Source organism: Ambystoma mexicanum, chromosome 6q (genome assembly GCF_040938575.1).
Source record: "Ambystoma mexicanum isolate Mex_15411 chromosome 6q, UKY_AmexF1_1, whole genome shotgun sequence".
Lineage (NCBI taxonomy): Eukaryota > Metazoa > Chordata > Amphibia > Caudata > Ambystomatidae > Ambystoma > Ambystoma mexicanum.
The window spans coordinates 41933204-41953858 of NC_090937.1; the positions used below are offsets into that span (position 1 = coordinate 41933204).

Sequence of the window (20655 nt, forward strand, 5' to 3'; positions counted from 1 at the left end):
ATTTTACCTGGACTACTTTCTTGATGCTATTTAAACCACACCCGACTTGGAGAACACGCTTCGCGTTACTTTGCAATCCTGCAACGTGATGCTCATTGTGTTCAGCAGCATCTGCGAACCTCGGAAGAACAGCACCTGAAAGAGAAAAGGCACATTGTTATTAGCAGCAGCTTACCTGTGATTCCACCGCTAGCTGCCCTCTACTCCTGCAAACAGCATCCAAGGAACAGCGAGCCTCCCGGACCGTCGGATCTGCAAAAGGAGAGAAACAAGACGTTAGACATTTACAATTGTGCCGGCAGCTTACCTCTCAAGTCGCCCATCGACCAGCAGCGCCTTGGGACTTCTTGCTCCGGGTGAGCACCGCAACCTACGGGAACAAAAGACAACAGGTTAGCAGATGCAAGGCATCATAGCGCTAAGCATAGCGCCTACTTACCGCATCAAGGCGCTCTCGAAACACCATCACCTGCCGGTGAGTCCAAATTCAGTCAACGTTCCACGGCGAACTTCTGCGCACCTAAGGAGAGGGAAAAGACATTATTGAATCCAAGAAAGGCTTACAGTATAACAGTAATAAGACCTACCTGAAGGACTCTAAAGGGCAGCATCAGTGAAGTAACTAGATCGCACTCGCCCACAAAGGACAACGCACCCTTGCCAAGAAGGCAGGACGGAGAGCACGTCAAAATCCATAACAAGGTGAGGAAAGGCCCGGGAGGGGCTGCGGGCATACAGGGTGTTGAGAGGCTCTTACCCCAGTTGCCCAGTCTTGAACATTGCCCACCTGTTTTCCAGGAAGATACCAGGTGAGCGTAACACTGAGGCTACAGGCGTCGTGCGTCCTACTTGCAACATTGGGTGACGTCGGCTCGACGGAGGCCCTTGAGGACAGCATATCGATGTCATTGACGCAGGACGCAGAAAGATTTTCCGAAGCAGCACAGCTGTGGTGATTACTGTCATAGATATGGAATACGTCGGAGGACCAAATCCCCACAAATTACTCCCTTCTCCGGAGGGTTCTTACAGTACCAATCTTTAGAGTTCCCTCTAATACACAATCTGCACATAGTCCGACTTCTCGGAACGGTCTCCATAGTTCGTCAATTGGGATATTGAGTTTTCTCCCCTCTTTGGGGAAATCTTATATCTATATTCTTGGCTGATGATCTCAACAGATCCTGTGAAGGTATTATTGCTCAGGTAGGCTTTCCCTACTGGGTAAATTCAGTTCAGCTTGATTTGGTCTTCTTGACCTGGTATGTCTCTCAATTTCCTAGTTCCTCGAATCTGGCTCACATTTTTCTTTTTGTTATTTTTATATAGAACATCGACTTGGTTGTCCCTTTTCCGAGGGTATTATCTCGTTCAGCATTTCAATAATAATTTCTCTTCTTTCTACAACATTTAGGGTACATAAGCTTTTCAGTTAACTCCGTTTCGTACCTTCTACTGGGACGAGTTGATTGTGCAGTATAATTATTCCATTGGTGCCTCCTGGGCTTCCTGTTCTCCCCGTTACCTTTGTTCTTGAAGGAGACTGTCTTTGGGAGCCCCCTTACTCGTGGACCTTCTCTCTGGTCCTTGACAGCTGGCACCTTCACTTCTCTGGCAGCTCTCTGTGTCATTTCCACGCGGTGTCCCGGCGCTTTGCTGCTTCTCGACCGGACAACTGTGGCTCTCTAATCCCGATGGTATGGTCAATAGTTTTGGGACACATGGTACAACACACTGTACACCACGGCTTATCATTTGTGGTTTTGCCACCACCGTCTTGCCTGGGCTCCTGCCCTGTTGGTTGCTTCTGTTTCAGGTCCACCGTGCTCTGGCGTTCCGTTCTGTAACATCAAGAAAAGTCTAAACTTGCAGGATCCTGGTTTCTGTATTGGCCAGCTGTTACACAGCTTGGGGCTTTCCCAGGCTTGGGTATGTATTCCCCGCTCCCTCTGTATTTGTATTTCTTTATTTGTAGATAATGCACTCTCTTTAATGTACTGGTCCCAGTGGCTGGGACATTTTAATTTAAAGGGACACGTTATTTTTCCATAAGATAATGGCATCTAATAGGAGTTTCTTCGTCCCAGTCTTGGTACTTCAGTTTCTGGCATTTTAAAACATCCCATGTGTGCCATACTATGTTGAGCTCTAGGGAGTCCTGCATGGGAATGGGAGTTCTTGTCCCCCAAAGTGGGGGTCGGGGGGCTTCTCCTGGTGAGGTCCCACTTGCCTCTACCCCCAGAGAGGGTATTGCAGAGCAGGCTTGCCCCGTAGCCTCACAGGGGTGGGGGTTCACCTTTGGGGAAAGGGACGAATTCCCTTGATTAGTCTACACCCAATGATTTAAGCACCTACCCCACATTTAGCCCTACTCCTATAAACCATGTAGTATATAGTATTTCTCTGTCAGGGTCTATTTTCTACATTAGGCGAAGTGAGAACAGACCCATTTGCTATTTTTTTATTTACTTACTGCATGTCTTGCTATGGCACCATTTGGACAGTGTTTTAACCGTATGCAATATTTAAATAGTAATTAGATTTCACTAGATTTTGTGCAGTGCATTTTACTGTGTGTGTCTATGGGCTTTATTACACTCTGGAACCATCCCACCACGTCTTCAGAGTATAGCCTGACTAATGGGCAACACTACCAATTGTGAGAGCTGAGACTAACTTGATGGTCACCCTGCTACTTCATATAACCCCTACCAAAGGGATACTTTCTCCAAACTAATGTGCTTCCAAACAGGTTGTGTGTGATATTTCAGCATTTTAAAGGCTGTACACAAAAAAAAGACAGATTTCTTTCGGCAGATTTTGTTTGGCCTTTAAAATGCTGAAATATGACATTTTTAATCCCCACCCTCCTTACCGAAGATGATCCTAACCCTACCCCCACCCTCTCCTGCTGGCATTTCTTTTTCTCCCCACCTCCTTCAGCCAGGACAAACCAATAATTTGAAACTTTTGTAAAGAAAACAAATGACACTTTACAAATTTGGAAGTCCATATTTCTTCAAAAAACATGAAGCTTAAAATATTGGGTGCTGTGAGGAGCTAGGAATGAGACGCAGACACAGAGGACTCATAATTTTGGCCATAAACCTTTACTGAAGGCCAGTGTACACAGGCCAAAGTGCAGGTTTTCAATAACACCGTAGGGCCACTATATATCCTAAGCCTACAGCTCCCTCTAGCAGTGACAACAGGCAGAGCTACTGCATCGGACAAATATACAGAGACAAACATACATCTGGCCTTTAATTATGTTGTAGGATAAGAATGGTGTTGGAAAAATGCCTTGCTGGCCCTACTGTAAGAGGTATTTCCCTACCTAAACAAAACTAAGGGTTTGTCCGATATGAAGCTGTCCAAAGCAAAAATGTCCTGTGTCCAAAATACTATTCTGTCCCTCACATCCTAAAATTAACTTTAATGTGAAAAGGGGAATGTCTTTTGAACATTTGTACACTTTACAAGGCCAAAGTAAAAGGCATAGCTGCAACACAAGAAAAGTTCCAAATTAATAAAGTTCACAATTCCAGAGGATGGTCCCCTTCCCCTGTAGTTCCCTTCAATGCTCTTTAACCTTTCAGGATCAGCGCTGCCTTTGGGTTCTCTTGCTTAATGAAACAACGTGTAGACAAAACAATTTAGCTATCGATTTTAATTTTCAATAGGATACCTGGTGTAGTCTCACACCAGGTTTCTTCTCTCTCCATTTGATGTTCACCACAATCTTTGTTTATTTCTGATGTGACCCTCAAGACTTCATGTGATTTGCTTTACACATTGTCCAACTTAACTTTGCCGGATACACTGTCTAGCCAGGGCTTTTCTCAGGTGTCACATTTAATCCACTTTTAACTTGACCCTGCCTGGTATACTTTCCTGTCTGGGCTTTCTCTTAAATACATTTGCAACTTGGGTCTTCCTAGTATACTCTCCTGCCAGGTCCTTCTCATATAAATATACCTGCAACATGAAGCTGCCTGGTGTACTCCCCCTACCAGGGCATTCTCACAGGTTTCACTCTGCACACTTGCACAATTGACAAAGTCTTATATTTAGTGAGTTATGTCTCCAAGAACTACTGAGTCTCTCGTTCTTTCCCAATAGACTTAATTTAATGTTGTTTTCCTTCGGTCTTATTGCCGAAAGGCCCCGTTGTCCCAGCTTCCCATGGGTAAACTCATTGGCTCTCTGCAGCGTGCAGAGGCTCTCCCGTGGCAGGCCTGCTGCGGGTCACCAGCACCCTGTTCCTTTCTTTCGTGTTTCTCACTTGGCTGCTCTGGTTTACCCGCTGTCAAGTGGCGAGAAAGCTGTCCGTAGGTCCCTGCGTATGCCAGGAAGTCTTTTTCCTTCCTTCCGTGGTGTCCCCGCAGCCTCTCTGCAGTCTGCTTTCCTCCTCAGTCTATTCCGTGAGCCGGTTGAATCCACAGACCTCTCGACAGCACCACGCACCCTCGGCCAACACCGAGAGCAAGTGATTCTGCCAGCCAATGTTCCCCCTCTGTCAGCCAATTCCATTGTTTAAATGTCCCAGCGTCAAGTATATTCTTACAATCACTAGAGAATAACATGCACTTTTGGTCTTCATTACTCAGCTCAGCTTCGTTACAGTATTATGGTATTCAGTGAAGGGGAAGTTAGCACTTAGGACTTGTGTGCAGAGTAGGGGACATTTTCTCAGTAGTTTGTATGGGTGGATGAGGAGAGCCATGACAATATGCTATTAAGGAAGAGGCATTGAGGGGGTCTCCCTAACAGGAAAAGGGGGATAACATGTCTCGCACGATGATGCCATATTACTCCCGATGCATTTTTTAAAACTCGCACACCCATACAGAAAACAAATGGAACTGGGTTACTGATCAGCAATTGCAGCTCTATTTTTACTATAACAAATCGTTGCTCCTGTGGTTGCTGCGGACCCAAAATATATGTTATTGGAAATGTGAAGAACTTTCATACTATTTCCATACTATTTTTATACAACTTTTACACTTGCCGTCAGTCTGCAATGCGATTGCACTGCGAGGCATGGTAGACCGCATAGAGATCCAAACAGAAAGACCAGGTTTTCTGGTATGTACTTTCCATTTTTATAAATAAATAGACATAAAGCAGATTGTCTTCGATCTGTATTTAGAAGTACAAACGAAAAAAGGGACATAACAAAAACATGAATAAACGGATGTCTGTCCGAATATACTAAATTGGGGATCAGGTTTGGCTGTCATCAGTTATTCATTCTCCAGTTCTTACAGCCCGAGCACAGTCAACTTTATGAAGTCTGTTTTATTTCTAAGGAACCTTCTTTGAAACACAGTCCTCTTCCTGGCGTTACACGTGGGGAGTGGAAAGCGGAAGAAATCTATTGGCAAAGCCTTTTAACATTCAGATCAGGCTGCCACAAGGCTGTGCTTGCCATCTACCTGTAGAACAATCCGCATGATTTACATATTCTCACTCACGAAGCCAGGCAGCTCCACAGAAAAGTGTGTGTGTGTCAGATGAACAAGTTACTTACACCTCGTAACGTTCTTTCGACTGGATGTTCCTCCCATATATTCCTCCTCTTTGATATGTCCAATATCCAGCTTCAACTGCTTTGGATTTGTTTTTTCTTTTTTCGGCAGAGTGTAGCATTCGGAAATAGCTAGAATAATCCACTCTGTGACCCGTGTAACCTATGAATAGTTGGGTCATCCAGACAAAGTTTTGACAACCTTGAAGTGTAGAAGCACGGAGCCCTGCGTGGATTGAGCCTGTGCAACCTCTCCTCCTTGCCAGGATGAGTTGAAGGGTAGAAAGCAGGCGCAACAATCTTTTGTCCTAAATGAAAGTCTGAAATTACCTTAGGTAGCAATTAAGGCTTGTCCTTATGAAATACTGTAAACAGTGGTTTAGAGGATAGTACCTGCAACTCACTCTACAGGCTGATGTTAGTGCTACCAACAAGATGGTCTTGAACATTAGTAGCCTTAAAGGACATTAATAGAGTGGTTCAAATGGTGCACACAAGACATTTTAACACCAGATTAAGGTCCTAAACGGGAACCTGAAAGGGAGATGGAGGGAAAACATTAGTGAGTTCCTTCAGAAATTGTATCACAAACAGTAGCTTAAAATATGAGGTTTCCTTCTTCAAGCGCTCGTCTGAGGAAAGTGCTGCCAAATAACATTCAATGGTTCCAACCTGGAGCCCCAGATTAGCCAAGTACAGCAGAAAGGATAACCCCTTGGGTGTTTTGCAAAACAAAGGGTCCACATTCTTGTCCTGCCAACAGCTGCAGAATTGTTCCAACGGCAGCAGTACAAAGACTTTGTTGCTGGCCTTCTGGCTGAAAGCAAAATCTCTATCACATCATCTGGGAGGTACCAATCCTTGTACCTCAGTCTCTCAGAAACCATGCGTGAAGTCTGAGTGTCTTGACCTCTGGATGAATAAACAGACCCTCCTCTCGCGAGAGAAGATCCTCTCTTTGTGGAAGCGTATTGGAGGGCAGATGGACATGTCCAGAAGGTCTGGGTACCACGTCCTCCTGGCCCGATCCGGGGCAATTAGGATTATGGATTTCCCAAACTTTCTCAACCTCCTGATGACGTGAGGAATGACGGAGACTGGAGGAAGCTCGTACGGGAGTGGAAACTCCCAGTCCACCACGAACGCGTCTCCTAGAGCTTCTCTTGGGGGAAATTCCCTGGAGCAGTACAGATTGCACTTCCTGTTGATACTGGTCGCGAACAGATCCACTTGAGGGATTCCCCAAAGGGAGAAGATCTCTTTAAGGACTTCCTGAGCTAATTGCCCCTCGTGGGAGACTGCACTGCCTGCTCAGAGCACCTGCCGCTGTGTTCTTGTTACGCTTACCTGGTATCCACGGGGACGCCACCCAGCCTTGGTTGGATGATTTGCACTCTCGAACCCTCTCCCGGTCCCTTGGTAATGCCTCTGGTTAAAGATGGGTCTGCAATGGGTCTGCAATATATAAATTCCTCCCCCTTGTGCCTTCTCCTCACCTTAATATTGTAATAGGTGGATTCTCCGTCCTGCGCCTCGTGGCAGGGGCGCGTAGATGTGGGGGCGAGCATCGACCAAGTTACTTCACTGGTGCAAGCCCCCTTGTGGGAATCCAGGCCTGCTGCGACTCTGTAGGTTTGCTGGTTTACAATCTTTATATGCAGTTCTTATGTTCCTCTTAGTCCGAATAATAATGTCTTGCTTCTTTCCTTTTAGGTATGGAAAGGTATGTTGGTGCCGTCATGCAGTTTGAAGATGAGAATGGGGCAGTAGGCGAAAGCACGCAATGCTGTCCGGTGAGTAATGCGCGATGCGCTGTTTCGTCTTTTATTTTGCTAACCTGTGTCTTTTCTCTCTTTGCAGGTTGCGATGTTCCTCGCCGAGTGCCGTAATGTTCCAGCAATGATACTGACTAGGAGACGACTACCCAGGTAAGAATTGTGTGGCTTTCTTCATTCGGGAGGAAACATGAGTACATGCTTACTAATGCTGTCTTTCTTTCTTTCTCCTCTTTCCAGGTTATGGTATTCCAGGATGCATGCAGTGCCGGATGATGGAGTTTGTACCTTCAGGTGAGTGGAACGGAAGTCGGCGATGGATTGAAGACAGGATACTGTTCCAGGTAAGTTTGGTAGTGTTCTTTCTCTCTCTGCAGGTCCTTGGTTTCAGGTAAGCTGGCATCAAAGAACTGGACACGGTGAGTGTTACGCTGCCCACAGCAGAATGATGCAAAGCCTGTTCTGCTGTTTGGGTGTGGTTTAAATAGTCTCCGGTAAAGTAGTCCAGGTATAATAGTCCCAGGCCTGCTACACCCAAAGTAGTCCAGGTAAAGTAGTCCCAGGCCTGCCACACCCAAATGACTAGACCGCATAGCTCAGTTCCTTGTAACTGGGCTATGTGTGTGTCTCCATGTTGGCTGAACCCCCCCGCCCTCCCAAGTTAAATCGTCCCAAGTAAATAGTCCCATTCTAATGTTGGTTCTCATGATGGTTATGATGGTTATGAGCCTGGCGCCAAAGGCGCCAGCACGGACTCCAAGAGAGTCTTGGATGAGGGTTTAAGGCCTTTGACCTGGCCCTAACTGGAAGGCCATACAAAACCCAAGGTGGGAACCTCAACAATCACTGGTGCCTTGAGGTGAGAATATACAATGAAACATAGGGTTGTGCCAGGAGAAGGAGACTATTCTGAAGAAGGAAGGCAGAAAGCTAGAAAAATCAAGTCATTATTTCATTTTAATTTGAATATGTAAAAAATCATTAAACAATTTAATCAGTTATGTTATAAAAACATCCTATATTTCACGCATCCATACATTCATTCAATCTAAGTAAATTCCTAAAACATTCCATTATTTTAAGATATTGAAGAGGAATATACAATTCATATTCAATTCATTTCACCTATACAATTAATAATAGTTCATTCCAGACAAAGTATCGACTATAGGTGCCCATAAGTGTAGATCTTCTTTAAAGCACGGGCTTCCCAGTTGGTAAATAGTTTCGACTTGGCAAGGATGGGATGAACATTAACAATTTCTAAAAACAAACAGATAAACATATTGTTAAAAATAATGAAACTAGCTTGCTGTCTCCCCTCACTCAGTAGTACTCACAATAGTATTGGACCAGGAGGAAATCAATCAAATCTATCTCTCTACCCATCAGGCTCATCTATTAGCCCACAACTTAGATCCCAATGTTTGCTGCATACCTGAATGCAGCAGAAAACCAAAACAATGCCTCAACAAATGTCGACAAACTTTCAGCAAACCATCTGAACCCTTTACTAATTTACGGTCCATGGTATGTAGCACAAACATCAAAATTCCTTTCATTTAGTGCCATATATCACACTTTATACTCATCCATGCTCCACATCTGTCGGGACTCAATGTAATAAAATAATCGTCATACCTGCAAACCCTGCTTGGGTTCGTCTGGTAACTTGTACTCCAATAGCCTGCTAACTAGTACTCTTGTGGCCTCTGGTGAACATCAGTGTAGCTCACTCTTCACATACAGGCTAGTCTAACGAAGATACAAACGTTTACTTTAATAATGAAAGACTACCCACAGGAATCTAACAGAGAAAAGCAGCACAGGATAACACTTAGCAAAAAAGTATATATATATACCTTCGTTCGGGAATGCTAATTCACCCGAGCGAGGAAACTCCTACATATCTATGCGTCTCTCACGCGTTCTCATTTTGGTAAGTCACGCCGAACCGTTCATAACGAGCGGAAAAGGATTGATGCACTCTTAGCGAATCGTCGCGTGCATGCGTTCTGTTCTCGATCTATATGGAACCAAAAAACAGTAGAAAATACTACCGTAAATTCACTTTTCTCCCTTTCAGAAAGGCAAAAGCCAGCTTAATCTTCTCCCAAGATTGCCGCCCGATCGCTCCATTCATTGAGGACATTGCACGTACTAGTCGTTGGCGGTGCTTCGTCCCGGCAACCTGCGCGACCGGCATATCCGCGGTGGACGCCTGCGGCTGGACGCGTCAATACTCCTTTTCCAGACATTACATATGACTATCCCCGTCTTACCCTAACTTGCTTCATGTATCCCTATCTTTATGCATTATAGTGTCTCAGAGTCCTTTGTAGTTGGCATAGTAGACGGCTACTCCGCTACCCGCCCTTCAGACCGTCTCCCTCTCCATTCAGAGCTTGTCCAGCATTGCACTAATATACTCCGAAGGAGACTACGTCTTCGATTAGCAGGCAAGATTTCTCTCATCAGTGTTACAATAAGCGTGAGCCGTAACCCTTCCTGTATTCATGTATCCTGTCTTTTCAGCTTGCATACAATTCATGTGAAAGCACCTGCAAGCATGATTATATTCGACTCCAGGATCGATCTTCCGCTCACATCCTTTTAGTAGCTAAGGGACTTATACACAGGTTAATATCCACACTACCTCCCGTTATTCTTAAGCCTTATCTTTTTCTTTGACCTACTTTAACTGCCTCTATCAATGCCTTCCAGCACGCAGTCACAGCCTGTCCAGATTGTCCCTTCCAGAGAACTTTTACACGCAGCGCCAGTTGAAGCATAGGGGAGACTCCAGACTACATGCATCTCACCTGGGAAACCTTAACCTCCAACTACATTGATCCCCATTTCAGAGACCAGGGTTTTATACCCCAGAGGATTTCCCTGGGTCCTCTGTGCCCCTCAGATCCGGTCTCACAGGCTGGGGGTCACAGAGCTCTCGGTGGGATTCCTTACTCTCAGCTGCTTCATTGGATCCAGGTTGGTGGAGTTTTTTTCCATATAACCAATTGTTTACAAGGCTATTGAATATCCATATGACGCATGGCCCTGCGGACGCTGTCAGCAGAATCCAACCCCGACTGAAGAGACTCTCACATGGCCTCCTTGCCATCCTTTACAATGACCAAGAAAAAGTCTCTTTCCTCCCCTTCTGGAATATGCTAAGCCGTCATAGAAATGCAGTCCCAGAGAATGTATGTGAACTTTGCCAAGGCACATGTGGAGTTGGCCGATTTAAAAGCCATGCTCCTAGCAGAAAAGACTTTGCTTGACCAGGCATCTACCCTTTTATCATCCCGATCTGGTGGGGTGGTCGGATAAGCAGCCTGTTTAGAGCTAGCGGTTGCTGCCTGCACCACCAGACTTTCTGGTGTAGGGTGTTTCGACAAGTTGCTGGGGGCATTACTTGACGGACGGTATTTCCTTGTCAGGTTCCTATTTATTGCAAAACTTTACTCCAGTGCGTCCCAATCGGCACTTCTGAAGAGCAATATGAAAGGGCAAGATAGGATCCATCTGAGGACCATGGTCCAGGATATCTGTAAGGTCATCCTGTTCAAATTGTAGGGCAGGCCTTCTCCATCCCAGATAATCCACTACCTTGGTCATCAACTGCTGTGCTCATCTGACTCAGGCTTTCCAAATTGTAATTCCGCTGCAGTGTCCACTCTGCTGGCTGTCTGTACATTTTCATGTAGGCCTTTTAATCTGGATTCCTCTGATAAGAAACCATCGGGGACATTTGGTGTGCCATACTGCAAACCAAACAGTGCAACATCATCAGACGGCTCATTGTCCTAATAGAGGTCAGGGATATAAGGAAATCCTTCCTTGGTAAAGGAGTAAAGGTTTTCTGTATCTCAGGTAAAGGTGTCTAAGGCTTCGAAAGTTTTGAGCCAGATGCCCGTGGAGCCGTCCATGTCTTCTATGAAGACATTTGACGTCGATGGCACCAGAGGTTTCGATTGCATCGATGGCGCTGATGGCATCGACAACCTCAACTTGTCTTTCGACTTATGGCTCGAAGGAACCCTCAATTTCTCATAGCGAGGAGGCCTCAACGGCTCTCAATGGGAATCTGGCATTCGTCCCGGGGCTCGCGTGTACGCCAGATTTGGCTTAGGCTCTTTCCTTACCGGCTTCAGAAGGCGCAGTAGGAACATGGCCTGCCTGCAGCGAGGGTTTCTGACTCCCGAATACTTTAAGCATTTCCTGCCTGAATGATTCTGTTAAGCAGAATCCTGTGCAGTTCCCTTAGGGAACACTGCAAAAAGATTAAGACTACAGGAGTAAGCAGTAAACCCAATTGTTAGCAGTCTGCACCACCCAGATTTACCTGGTAGCTGTGGCTGAGCAGTCAGACCTCTCTCAAGAAGAGTAGGGCAGTTTATAGAGTATACACAATAGGGCTAAAAACACAGTAGAGCAAACAAACACTGACCAGAGCTTTGTATAAAAAAGTATTTAATTATTTATTTAAAACACACTTTAGGCAATATACTAGCACTCTAAATCAAAAGCAAGTTAAAACACAGTCAGGTAAAGTATACACACCTCCCTTAATAACTATTAGACAAGTCAGAATTAAAACACCACGATTTGTTAAACAGAGGTGAGCGCATAACCTGATGGCACTCCAATAGTTCAGTTAAAGGGAGAGAAAAAGGCAGAGCATAGAAATAAAACAGGTCCCAATACTTTTAGGAGTTCTCAGCAAGGGAATAAAGGCAGTATAGACTGTAGAGCCAAAGTTCATAGGCCAGGCCCACTTAAAAGGGAGCAAAGCGAAATGTGCCCAGGATCACACAGTTTAGAAATGCACTAAAAGTCTTTGCAGAATGTTCAAAAGAGGTTGGGGCGATTCAAGAAGGTAAAGTTAGGAGGTCTGGGGCCAACCCAGTTGGCAAGCCAAGGATTTAAGGGTCCCCTTGGGCAACCCGAAGAAAGGGAGGCCAGGCAGGACACAGTACCTTAAACAGAGAGGAAGCTCCAGCGGTGGCAGTTGTTCCTGGCAGTGTTTGCAGTTTGTTGTTTCGACCAGGGGAAGAGAGGATCTCGTCGAGGAGGAAACGTGGAGTCGTTGCACTGCACAGGGATGAAACCAGCCGTGGGGTTCGTCAATAAAAGGAGCGTTCCTTTTATTCGCGGTCAAAGTGGTGAAGCTTGGCTATCCGGCCGCCGGGATGCTTGGCACGGGCGATTCGACCAAGAGACGTCTTTGGAAGGCGAAAAGGGCGAACTGGTTGGTCCGGCCAGCTCAGAGGAAGAAGACTCGTCCAGCAGAAGATCTTCTCTTGTCGCCGGGAAAGTGGTGAGGTAGTTGCAGCAGGGCTTCACTGGTGGTGTCGTTGTTGCAGATGGCTTAGCTTCTTCCCTCTTCGGATTCTTAGGTCCTGTGGCGACTTCTGAAGTTCCAGACCCAAAGGCTCTGCTTTTATGCAGAAAAACCCCCATTCATCAGCCTAGCTGCCAATCACACATGCTAAGTGGTGAGCCGGGGCGGCTCACCACTGGGCCAATCAGAGTAGAGTGCGACTTGGGTTGCCGAGGCAACGCAGTTCAGGGTGCCAATTCCCCCCTCTACCCCTCCTGTGGAACCCAGACAGAGTGGCACCATTTGGAGGGCTTCTGTGGAGAAGCCCGCCAAAATAGTGGAACAAAGGGCTCGACCTTGGTCAGAGTTACAGAGACGGACACAAACACCATTTTAGAGAAGAGTTCTGGCAAAAAGACCTAACCGGGGATTTAATATTAAATAAATAAACCGGCGCTATCTTTAACATTGCACCAAAAAGTGGTGCGTTTAAAATCAAGGGGAAACCCCATAGAGAATATTCCGGTGGAATATTTCGCATGGTAATCACGGTCACCAGCCAGAAACTCGGCAAGGGGGGGGGGGGACTGGACAGTGCCCCCTTGAAAACACACCCAGGGGCAATATAATTAACCCCTTCCAGTACTTCCACAATATGATGGTTTGTACTGGTTCTGTTCACAATTTAGGACTAGTAAAGCCAATGATGACTTTACATGCCCTGGGAGACAGTAGTCAGTCCCAGGGTATGGAGTCTATGTTTGGGGGTCACTATGACACCCCTGTGTTATTGCACTGAGGGTGCTGTGTAACACACACATAAAAAAAATAGATGATCCCCTATGGAGTAGAAAGAAAACCCAATAGCCCATAAGCACACACAGAGTCAAAGACACTCAAATCATGCCTAAGAGTGGGAGGAAAAGAGTCTCACTCTTAGCAGGAGAAAAAAACAAACCCCAAAAAATCCAGCAAAGCTGCTGGGGGACTCACTAGGTTTGGGAAATTAGCCTTATAAGAGAATTCTCCCTAACAGATTCCCAATCAGCTGGAGTAGAGGCCTTAGTGGGACAAGATATCGTCCTCACAGGGGAGGAGTCGGTCGAGGACGTCGAAGTAGGCAATTTGTGATGCCTCTTCTACTTCCTCAACGAGGAGTGGTGGGAGCCACTCCGTGACCTGGACCTTTTTGCATCGAAGAGTGTCGCCTCTCGCTTCATCAGAATGCCTTTTCGACGGGGTAGTCTAAGGGGATTTCATAGGGAATCTACCTACTGCCAATTTCCCCTAACGCTCCTTCAGAGCTTTCCCGGTTATCGATTGACAATTTGAACAAGCCATGGTATTGTGTTCCACACCGAGACACCACAAGCATACTCAATGCAGATCTGTCAGCGACATCTTGGCATCGCAGTCTTGCCACTTTTTAAACCCAGTGTTTTCTGAAGTGCACCGTGGTTCTCGAAGCGCAAGCTTACTCGGAAAAACAGAACTGAAGCCAACAGGCACTGTGCGTGCTATTTATGCCTTCAATGACCTCATCCTCGAGACGGAGGCCCTCGAGGGACAGAGTCTACTGCATCGATGCACAGCACCCTCTGCTGAAATTCTTTTTTCCCAAGCAGTTTTAAGCTGGATATTGGAGATATCAAAGATGAGGAATACATGGGAGGACACAATCTATTTGAAAAACATGCTTTAACTGGGAATTTTGAATCCTGGACCATTTAACATACAGCAAAAGTACCTTTATTCCTTTTTCAGTTTGTTTGGAGTTAAGGCTGCAGGAGAGTTTGTGGGAACCAGTACCCATACATCAAGCTCATTTGCCACTTTCATTTGAAGCTAATTTTAAACTTGTCAATGTTTCTCCCATATTTCTTACTGATTTTCTTTTACCACAGAATATTGGGGAACCCCTCTCTCCACCCCCCAACCCCACCAAATATTGTCTGACCCCCCCCACCCCCAACCTATCTACCCTCTTGTGGTAAAAACGGTAAAACAATTCAAGGAAAAGAAATTAGACCAGTTTGGGGCCAAGCAAAACAGAAACCCGAAACTCCACACAACCAAGTACTGTAATGGCAACAAAAGGGGATCTGGCGTGGTGGTGTGTTGAGAAAGTACTAACTTGTGCACCTGCATGGAACACACAAAGGCTGGAGTCATGGTCTCATTGTGGTCAGACATGGCACTCTGAAGAAAGCTGCAGAGCCAGCATCAGGGCACTCAGGGCTTCAAAACATACAGGATGTTCTGGTAGGATGTCCCTGGCTTCTCTGGCATCACCAGCAACGTGTTTGCACTTTCGGTGCTCTAGGACATATGCATGCAGTGGTGAGTGCATTTTCAGGGCTTGTGAGCTCGGTCACACACCATTACCGACACTGAACCAGATATGCTCATCTGCATGCGTTATTAAGCCTGGGCCAGGAAGACTTGACCAGCATTGTTTGCTTCCTGACAAGGCATTACCTGCTTCCTCATTTCTCATCGAACATCTCATGAACATTTCCTGGCCCACATTATTTTCTTTGTTCTGGTCATTTTCCCCAGTCATGTATGAGGCAGTGCCTCTGTAGTATGTCATTTGAGACCTTTGATACTATCCATTGTGAGACTTTGGATCCGTCTCTGGGGCCCTCCCCTTAGCCCCATGCCGCAACGACTATCTTCATAGTTTTCTCGTAGTCTGCAATCCTTGTTCATTCAAAGACTTGCAGGTTCAATTATGTAGTTCACCTGCGAAGAGACAGTGTGGAAGCATTTTTCATCTCACCCTTACAGAGCAGAGGAGGGATCACTGCTTCCTGCAAAGTCCAACACCCTTACAAAGAAAGCCCAACTCCCCCCTTGGTCACTGGCATAACAGGGGGCCTCCATGGCGTAGGGGGCCGCACATGTCCTGGTATGGGGCCCCTCGGACTAACCATTTCAAAATAATATATATTTTTTTTAAGTTGCTTTTTGAAGTCACTCTGCCTTCATAAAGAAATTATTTCTGTTAAGGCCCAACAGATCATTTATTTATGAAGGTAGAGTAACTAGAGAAAGATACTATTTCTTTATGAAGTCTGAGGGCGCCACCACCCCATGACATCGAAGGCTGGAGGCCTCCATGTCATCGGGAGGGGGGAGCCCTATAAAAAAAAAAATAGTTTCTGTTTGAAGTCACTATGCCTTTCAAGAGAAATTATTTCTGTTCTGGTTCGGTGCTTTAACGGAAATAATTTCCTTAAGAAGTCTGAGTGACTTCAAAAAGAAACCATTTCTTTTTGAAGTAATGGGGCTCCCTCCACCCCATGGCACAGAGACCTCCAGATGCTCTGCAGATGACGGGAACAAGCCTTCCTGGCTGCTGCAGGGACCTGAAGGTCTTGTTCCCTGAACCAACGGATTAAAGGTAAGAAAACGGATTTTCTTTAAATGTGCTTGCATATAAGCGTGTATGTATATATATGTATATGATGTAATGTGCATTAATGAGAGTGCATGTTGCGGCGTGGGTATGCCTGTGTGAGTGTATGGTGAAAGGGTGCACACTCAAATGTATGGGTGGCTGGGTGTGCGCGTGTATGGTGTGTGTGTGCTTGTCTTCAGCGGCTCAACAAAACCTACATTTCGGGGGGGGGGGAGCAACCCTTCAAATGTTGGGAAGAGGTGCTAACTTCACGGGCGGTGGGGGAGGGGCAAACTTATTTGTGTGGGGGTATCTAATTTCTTTATGCATTCTAATGAAACTATTCTAGAGCAGCTTCAATGTTACACACAGTTAACCCTCTCCTTTAAGTCTGAAAGCACTCACTTATGGACTGTTGGGGGAATGAGCGCTATCCTGTCCCCTCTCTACCCTGCCAATCACTCCCCAAGCATGCAAGTACTAAACCCACATCACGATTTCAACTGCCTTAAAACGAACAGTGGAATGCTTTACATCAGTAATTGCCGGGCCTTTGTTAACGTCGAAACACAGGCGCCGTTTAACATCTGTGTCCTGTTCTGTCCGGCAACGGCTTTGTAGGTCAGCCAGGTCGAGTCAACATAGGCCAAAATTCCAGGGGGTAGGGCAGAGGACTGAAGCCCAGTCAGATTGATGGTGTTGTGCCACTGCTTGTGTTTAATGCCATGATTACGGTGAGCCCGGATATCATGTGACCCACTATTTTATTCCATTGGCCATATTTACGATAAAGTGATGATTCAAACAAAAAAGGAAAATGTACAACATACATTCCATATATACAAAACGATCAATATTACTAAAGAACATGACAGACAGAAAATGAATCATATCAATGTGGCATGGCCCCTGAGCGTTATCTGGAGCTGTATAACAATGTGTATACTTAATTAATCAGCCTGGTGTACAGTGTGAATTCTATCATGTTCTTCAGCAATATTGAAAGTTGTTTAAATAGACCACACTTGCAACCATGTACCTGTTCATCACTGGATCAAAAGCTTCCACTGTGTTGAGATATGCATTGCCATTATGGCCCCCAACTGCAAAGATCTTGCCCATCAGTGTTGATATGCCAACTCCTCCCCGAGGAGTAGTAAGGCCAGCAACATATTCCCATTTGGAGGAACGCGGATCAAAACGTTCAACTGAGCTCAGAGGCGAGTTGTCATCAAAGCCACCTGTGGATACATGTCAATTATTAAAATAGAGCATTTCAAATCTCAGATTAAAATCAGATTATACCTTTAAACAGAACCCTCAGGCCAAGCATCTCTAGATCATAAAGAGGCATTACAAGGGTGGAAATGACATGTATAAGAAAATATGGTGTACAAGCAATTAGCGTTTTAGGATTTGCCACCCAAGACAAGGTGCCATACATTTTCTGACTGCGATTAGCAGAGTTGAGGTTTGCTACAGGAGTGGTACGACACAGCCGCTTTACAGGGTCAAAAAGGTATTTAAGCCTACATTACTAGGTCTACAACTTCGAGGTTTGCGATTGGTTGAGACAAGATACCACCTCAGCTCTCAATGATCACCTCTATTCCACCTAAAAGATTGTCCGGTGAAGTTGTACTTTCATGAATGGCTTTGTATTTTCAGCTCTATAAATTTTACCAAAATTCTATTTGCTAGTGGGTGGTGTAAAGTAGAAGTGTAGGGAACAGCAGTCTACAAATGGCAGGAGGAAACACAAAGTTGAAACACTATTTGATAATGTTGAACACAATACCTTTCCTGGACTGGAGTTTACCTTTAACAGTATTGCATAACTCATTTTGTGATTTACTTGGAAACATGCTCACAGAGGACTTACAAAAACCTGATTGGAGTACACAAGCTTTTGGTACCAGATAGAAAAAGCATTTCCTAACTCATAGCTACTCTAGTGTTCAACCATAGACTGCTGCACATCAGCCTAAAGTACCTCAAATCATTTATCGGTCAACAAAGTGCAGAAGAAAATTCATCAATCTCTACTGCTTTCTTACTGGAGAATAGACGCAGATGTGTTTGAAGGTCAGGCTTGGTGAGGCAATTGTACAGTCAGAAAACATTTGGGTATTGCAACAGCTTGTTTGTGCTACGCTTTACTACCGTAGTAAAATTTTATCTTACAAATATAGCTCTAAGCATGGTTTTTATAAACTACTGGAAACTGCCTGATGAAGGCTCAGAAATAACCTCTCATGTGGCTGTCCTTTTTAAATCTAGAGACACAACCTCTGTGCCATTTTGGATAATCTCAGGGGACATTTTTATGAGGAGGTGCACATGCTCTTGTTATGACTGGTGTGGTGCGACTATCCCTGGTTAAAAATGAAAGTGGCATTCCCTTCAAACTCCTGCACAGAGTTTAGATGGCGGATTTGGGATGGAGCTGGCGGTTTACAAGCAGGTTTACCTGCTTCCACAGAAGCACAGGGTTCCAGATTTGAGCTCTGAAGAATGGGTGTTCAATCAGTCTGTCGGTTTTCAAATGAACAGGAGGCAATACCCAGTTCTGACTAACTGCAGTATCCAATTGTCTGAGATGATCGCCTGCCACTTTCCTGCAAAGGCAGGGATAGGTTCTCCAACCAGAGCAGTGTGAGAGAAGACCTCAAAGAGGTAGAGGCAGAAAGTTCTAGCACCAGACCCCTCGAAGCACTTCTCCCTCTGCCCAGGCGAGTATAAGGCCTCTGTGCAGTCTTGGCTTGAGGTAGTTGTGTCTTCCTGTAAAGCGGTGTGAAGCAGCGAAAATCCCTCCCTCTGGCGCCATAAGCAAAAGGAAGGCAACAGAGTGGACAGCTGCCAAACCCAAGACTTGTATGTAATCTTTAATTTATTCAAAGATTGGCCCGCCTTGGGACCAAACAAATATCCACTATCACAACGCATAACCAAAAACTTTGCCTGTACTAAGACTTGCCACGAAGCCTTCCAGCAAACAGCAGGTGTGCCTATGGAATGCCTGCCCCAATCTGCCTCATCCATACTGGTCTGCAGCGCCTGACAATCCATTTCCTTGCCATCATTAACGAGGTTAGAAATCCATCCCAGATCACTCATTCTGGCAAATGGGAAGAAGCTTTGGAGATTGACTGTGAGCTTCTAATGGAGCATTTGTTTATTAATTTACAATGTATTAAGGGATCATTGCGTTTAGGGCAAAGCGCCCTAAATAAATTAATCTGGCCGGGGCATCGGTCTTCTTCAATCCCTATCCACGGAAAAAGCCAAAGACGATTGCTTACAACTTACTGTATCCGCCTGGAGCACCAAACGTTCTAGGGTCGGATGGCTAGAAAAGAAAACGTGGTCCCCTTGTGCCAGCTTGTAGCTCCTTGTAAGATCTTCATCGGCGTGGAACACAACTGTTGCCACAAGTACATGGATATCGAATTGCTGCATTAAAAGGAAGAGCCGTCACTGACTGTGGCCCTTTATCTAGAATGTCGGTCAACTGGTACTGAACTAATGGTTTGGGCAGAGCATACAAAGCATAGGGCAGCCACTACCTTCACCACCCTCCTAAATTAAGCACTGCAATGGCATCTCCAGATTGGGGATGTGTCAAGATCACTCATGTTGGGGAGCGACAACTACAATTCGGCCGGTTCTGACTGGCCTGCCGGAAAGTCAGGAAGAAGGCCCTGGCTAGCACCACATAAGGGCTTGAGACTGAAGGGGACAGGTTCCCCTTTCTCTGCCTAAATCACCCTGAATGACTGAAACAACCGGGTCCTCTACTCCAGGGCGTAGTCAGTGGGTGGTGTGGTTGGGGCAAAAGGATGGTGGCCGCAGTCGAAGATATCCAAATGCCTGAACTTGTGGACGTATGGTCTGTCCGAGTGACCACAGACTTTAGGGAGAATTCTCTCTTTAGGCTGAATTTCCTAACCTAGTGAGTCCCCCCAGCAGCTTTGCTGGATTTCTGGGGTTTGTTTTTTTTCTCCTGCCAAGAGTGAGACTCTTTTTCTCCCACTCTTGGACATGATTTATGGTATTCCTTTGACTGGTAATGTGTTTTATGGGCTATGGGGTCCTTTACTCCATAGGGTCTCATGTGTTTTTCCTATGTGTGTTACACAGCACCCTCCGTGCAGTAACACAGGGGTGTCATAGTGACACCACACCATAGGCTCCATACCCTGGGACTGACTACTGTCTCCCAGGGCATGTAAAGTCACCATTGGCTTTACTAGTCCCAAATTATTAACAGAAACCAGTACAAACCATCACATTTTGGACGTACGGGTCGGGGCAATTCGATTGCCCCGGGGTCTGTTAGTCGAGGGGGAACGTCTACGTCCCCCCTGATCGAGTTTTGGCTGGTGGCAGTGGAAACTACTTTTTATATTCGACCGTGAATATTTTCCTATGGGATTTTCCCATTGTTCGAGGCTACCAACTTTAATTATTTAATTCTCATAGCCTCGAACATACCACTGGTTTATTTAATTAATATTAATTCTCTGGTTGGTATTTTTTGCCAAGACTCGATTCTAAAAAGGCGTTTGTGTTCTCTTCTGTGACTCCAACCCAAGTCGAGCCCTTTGTTCCACTTTTT

At 45.5% G+C, this 20655-nt stretch overlaps 1 protein-coding gene across 3 annotated transcripts in view; it reads right to left on the reverse strand.

The window, feature by feature from the left end:
• Positions 1-20655, reverse strand: part of KLHL8 (kelch like family member 8) — a 789397-nt gene that overhangs the window by 18400 nt on the left and 750342 nt on the right. For all 3 annotated transcript variants that reach the window (XM_069630444.1, XM_069630445.1, XM_069630446.1), the window contains one exon: positions 17077-17278. In XM_069630444.1, coding sequence (XP_069486545.1) covers positions 17077-17278 — 202 coding nt within the window. The remainder of the gene's footprint in view (positions 1-17076; positions 17279-20655) is intronic.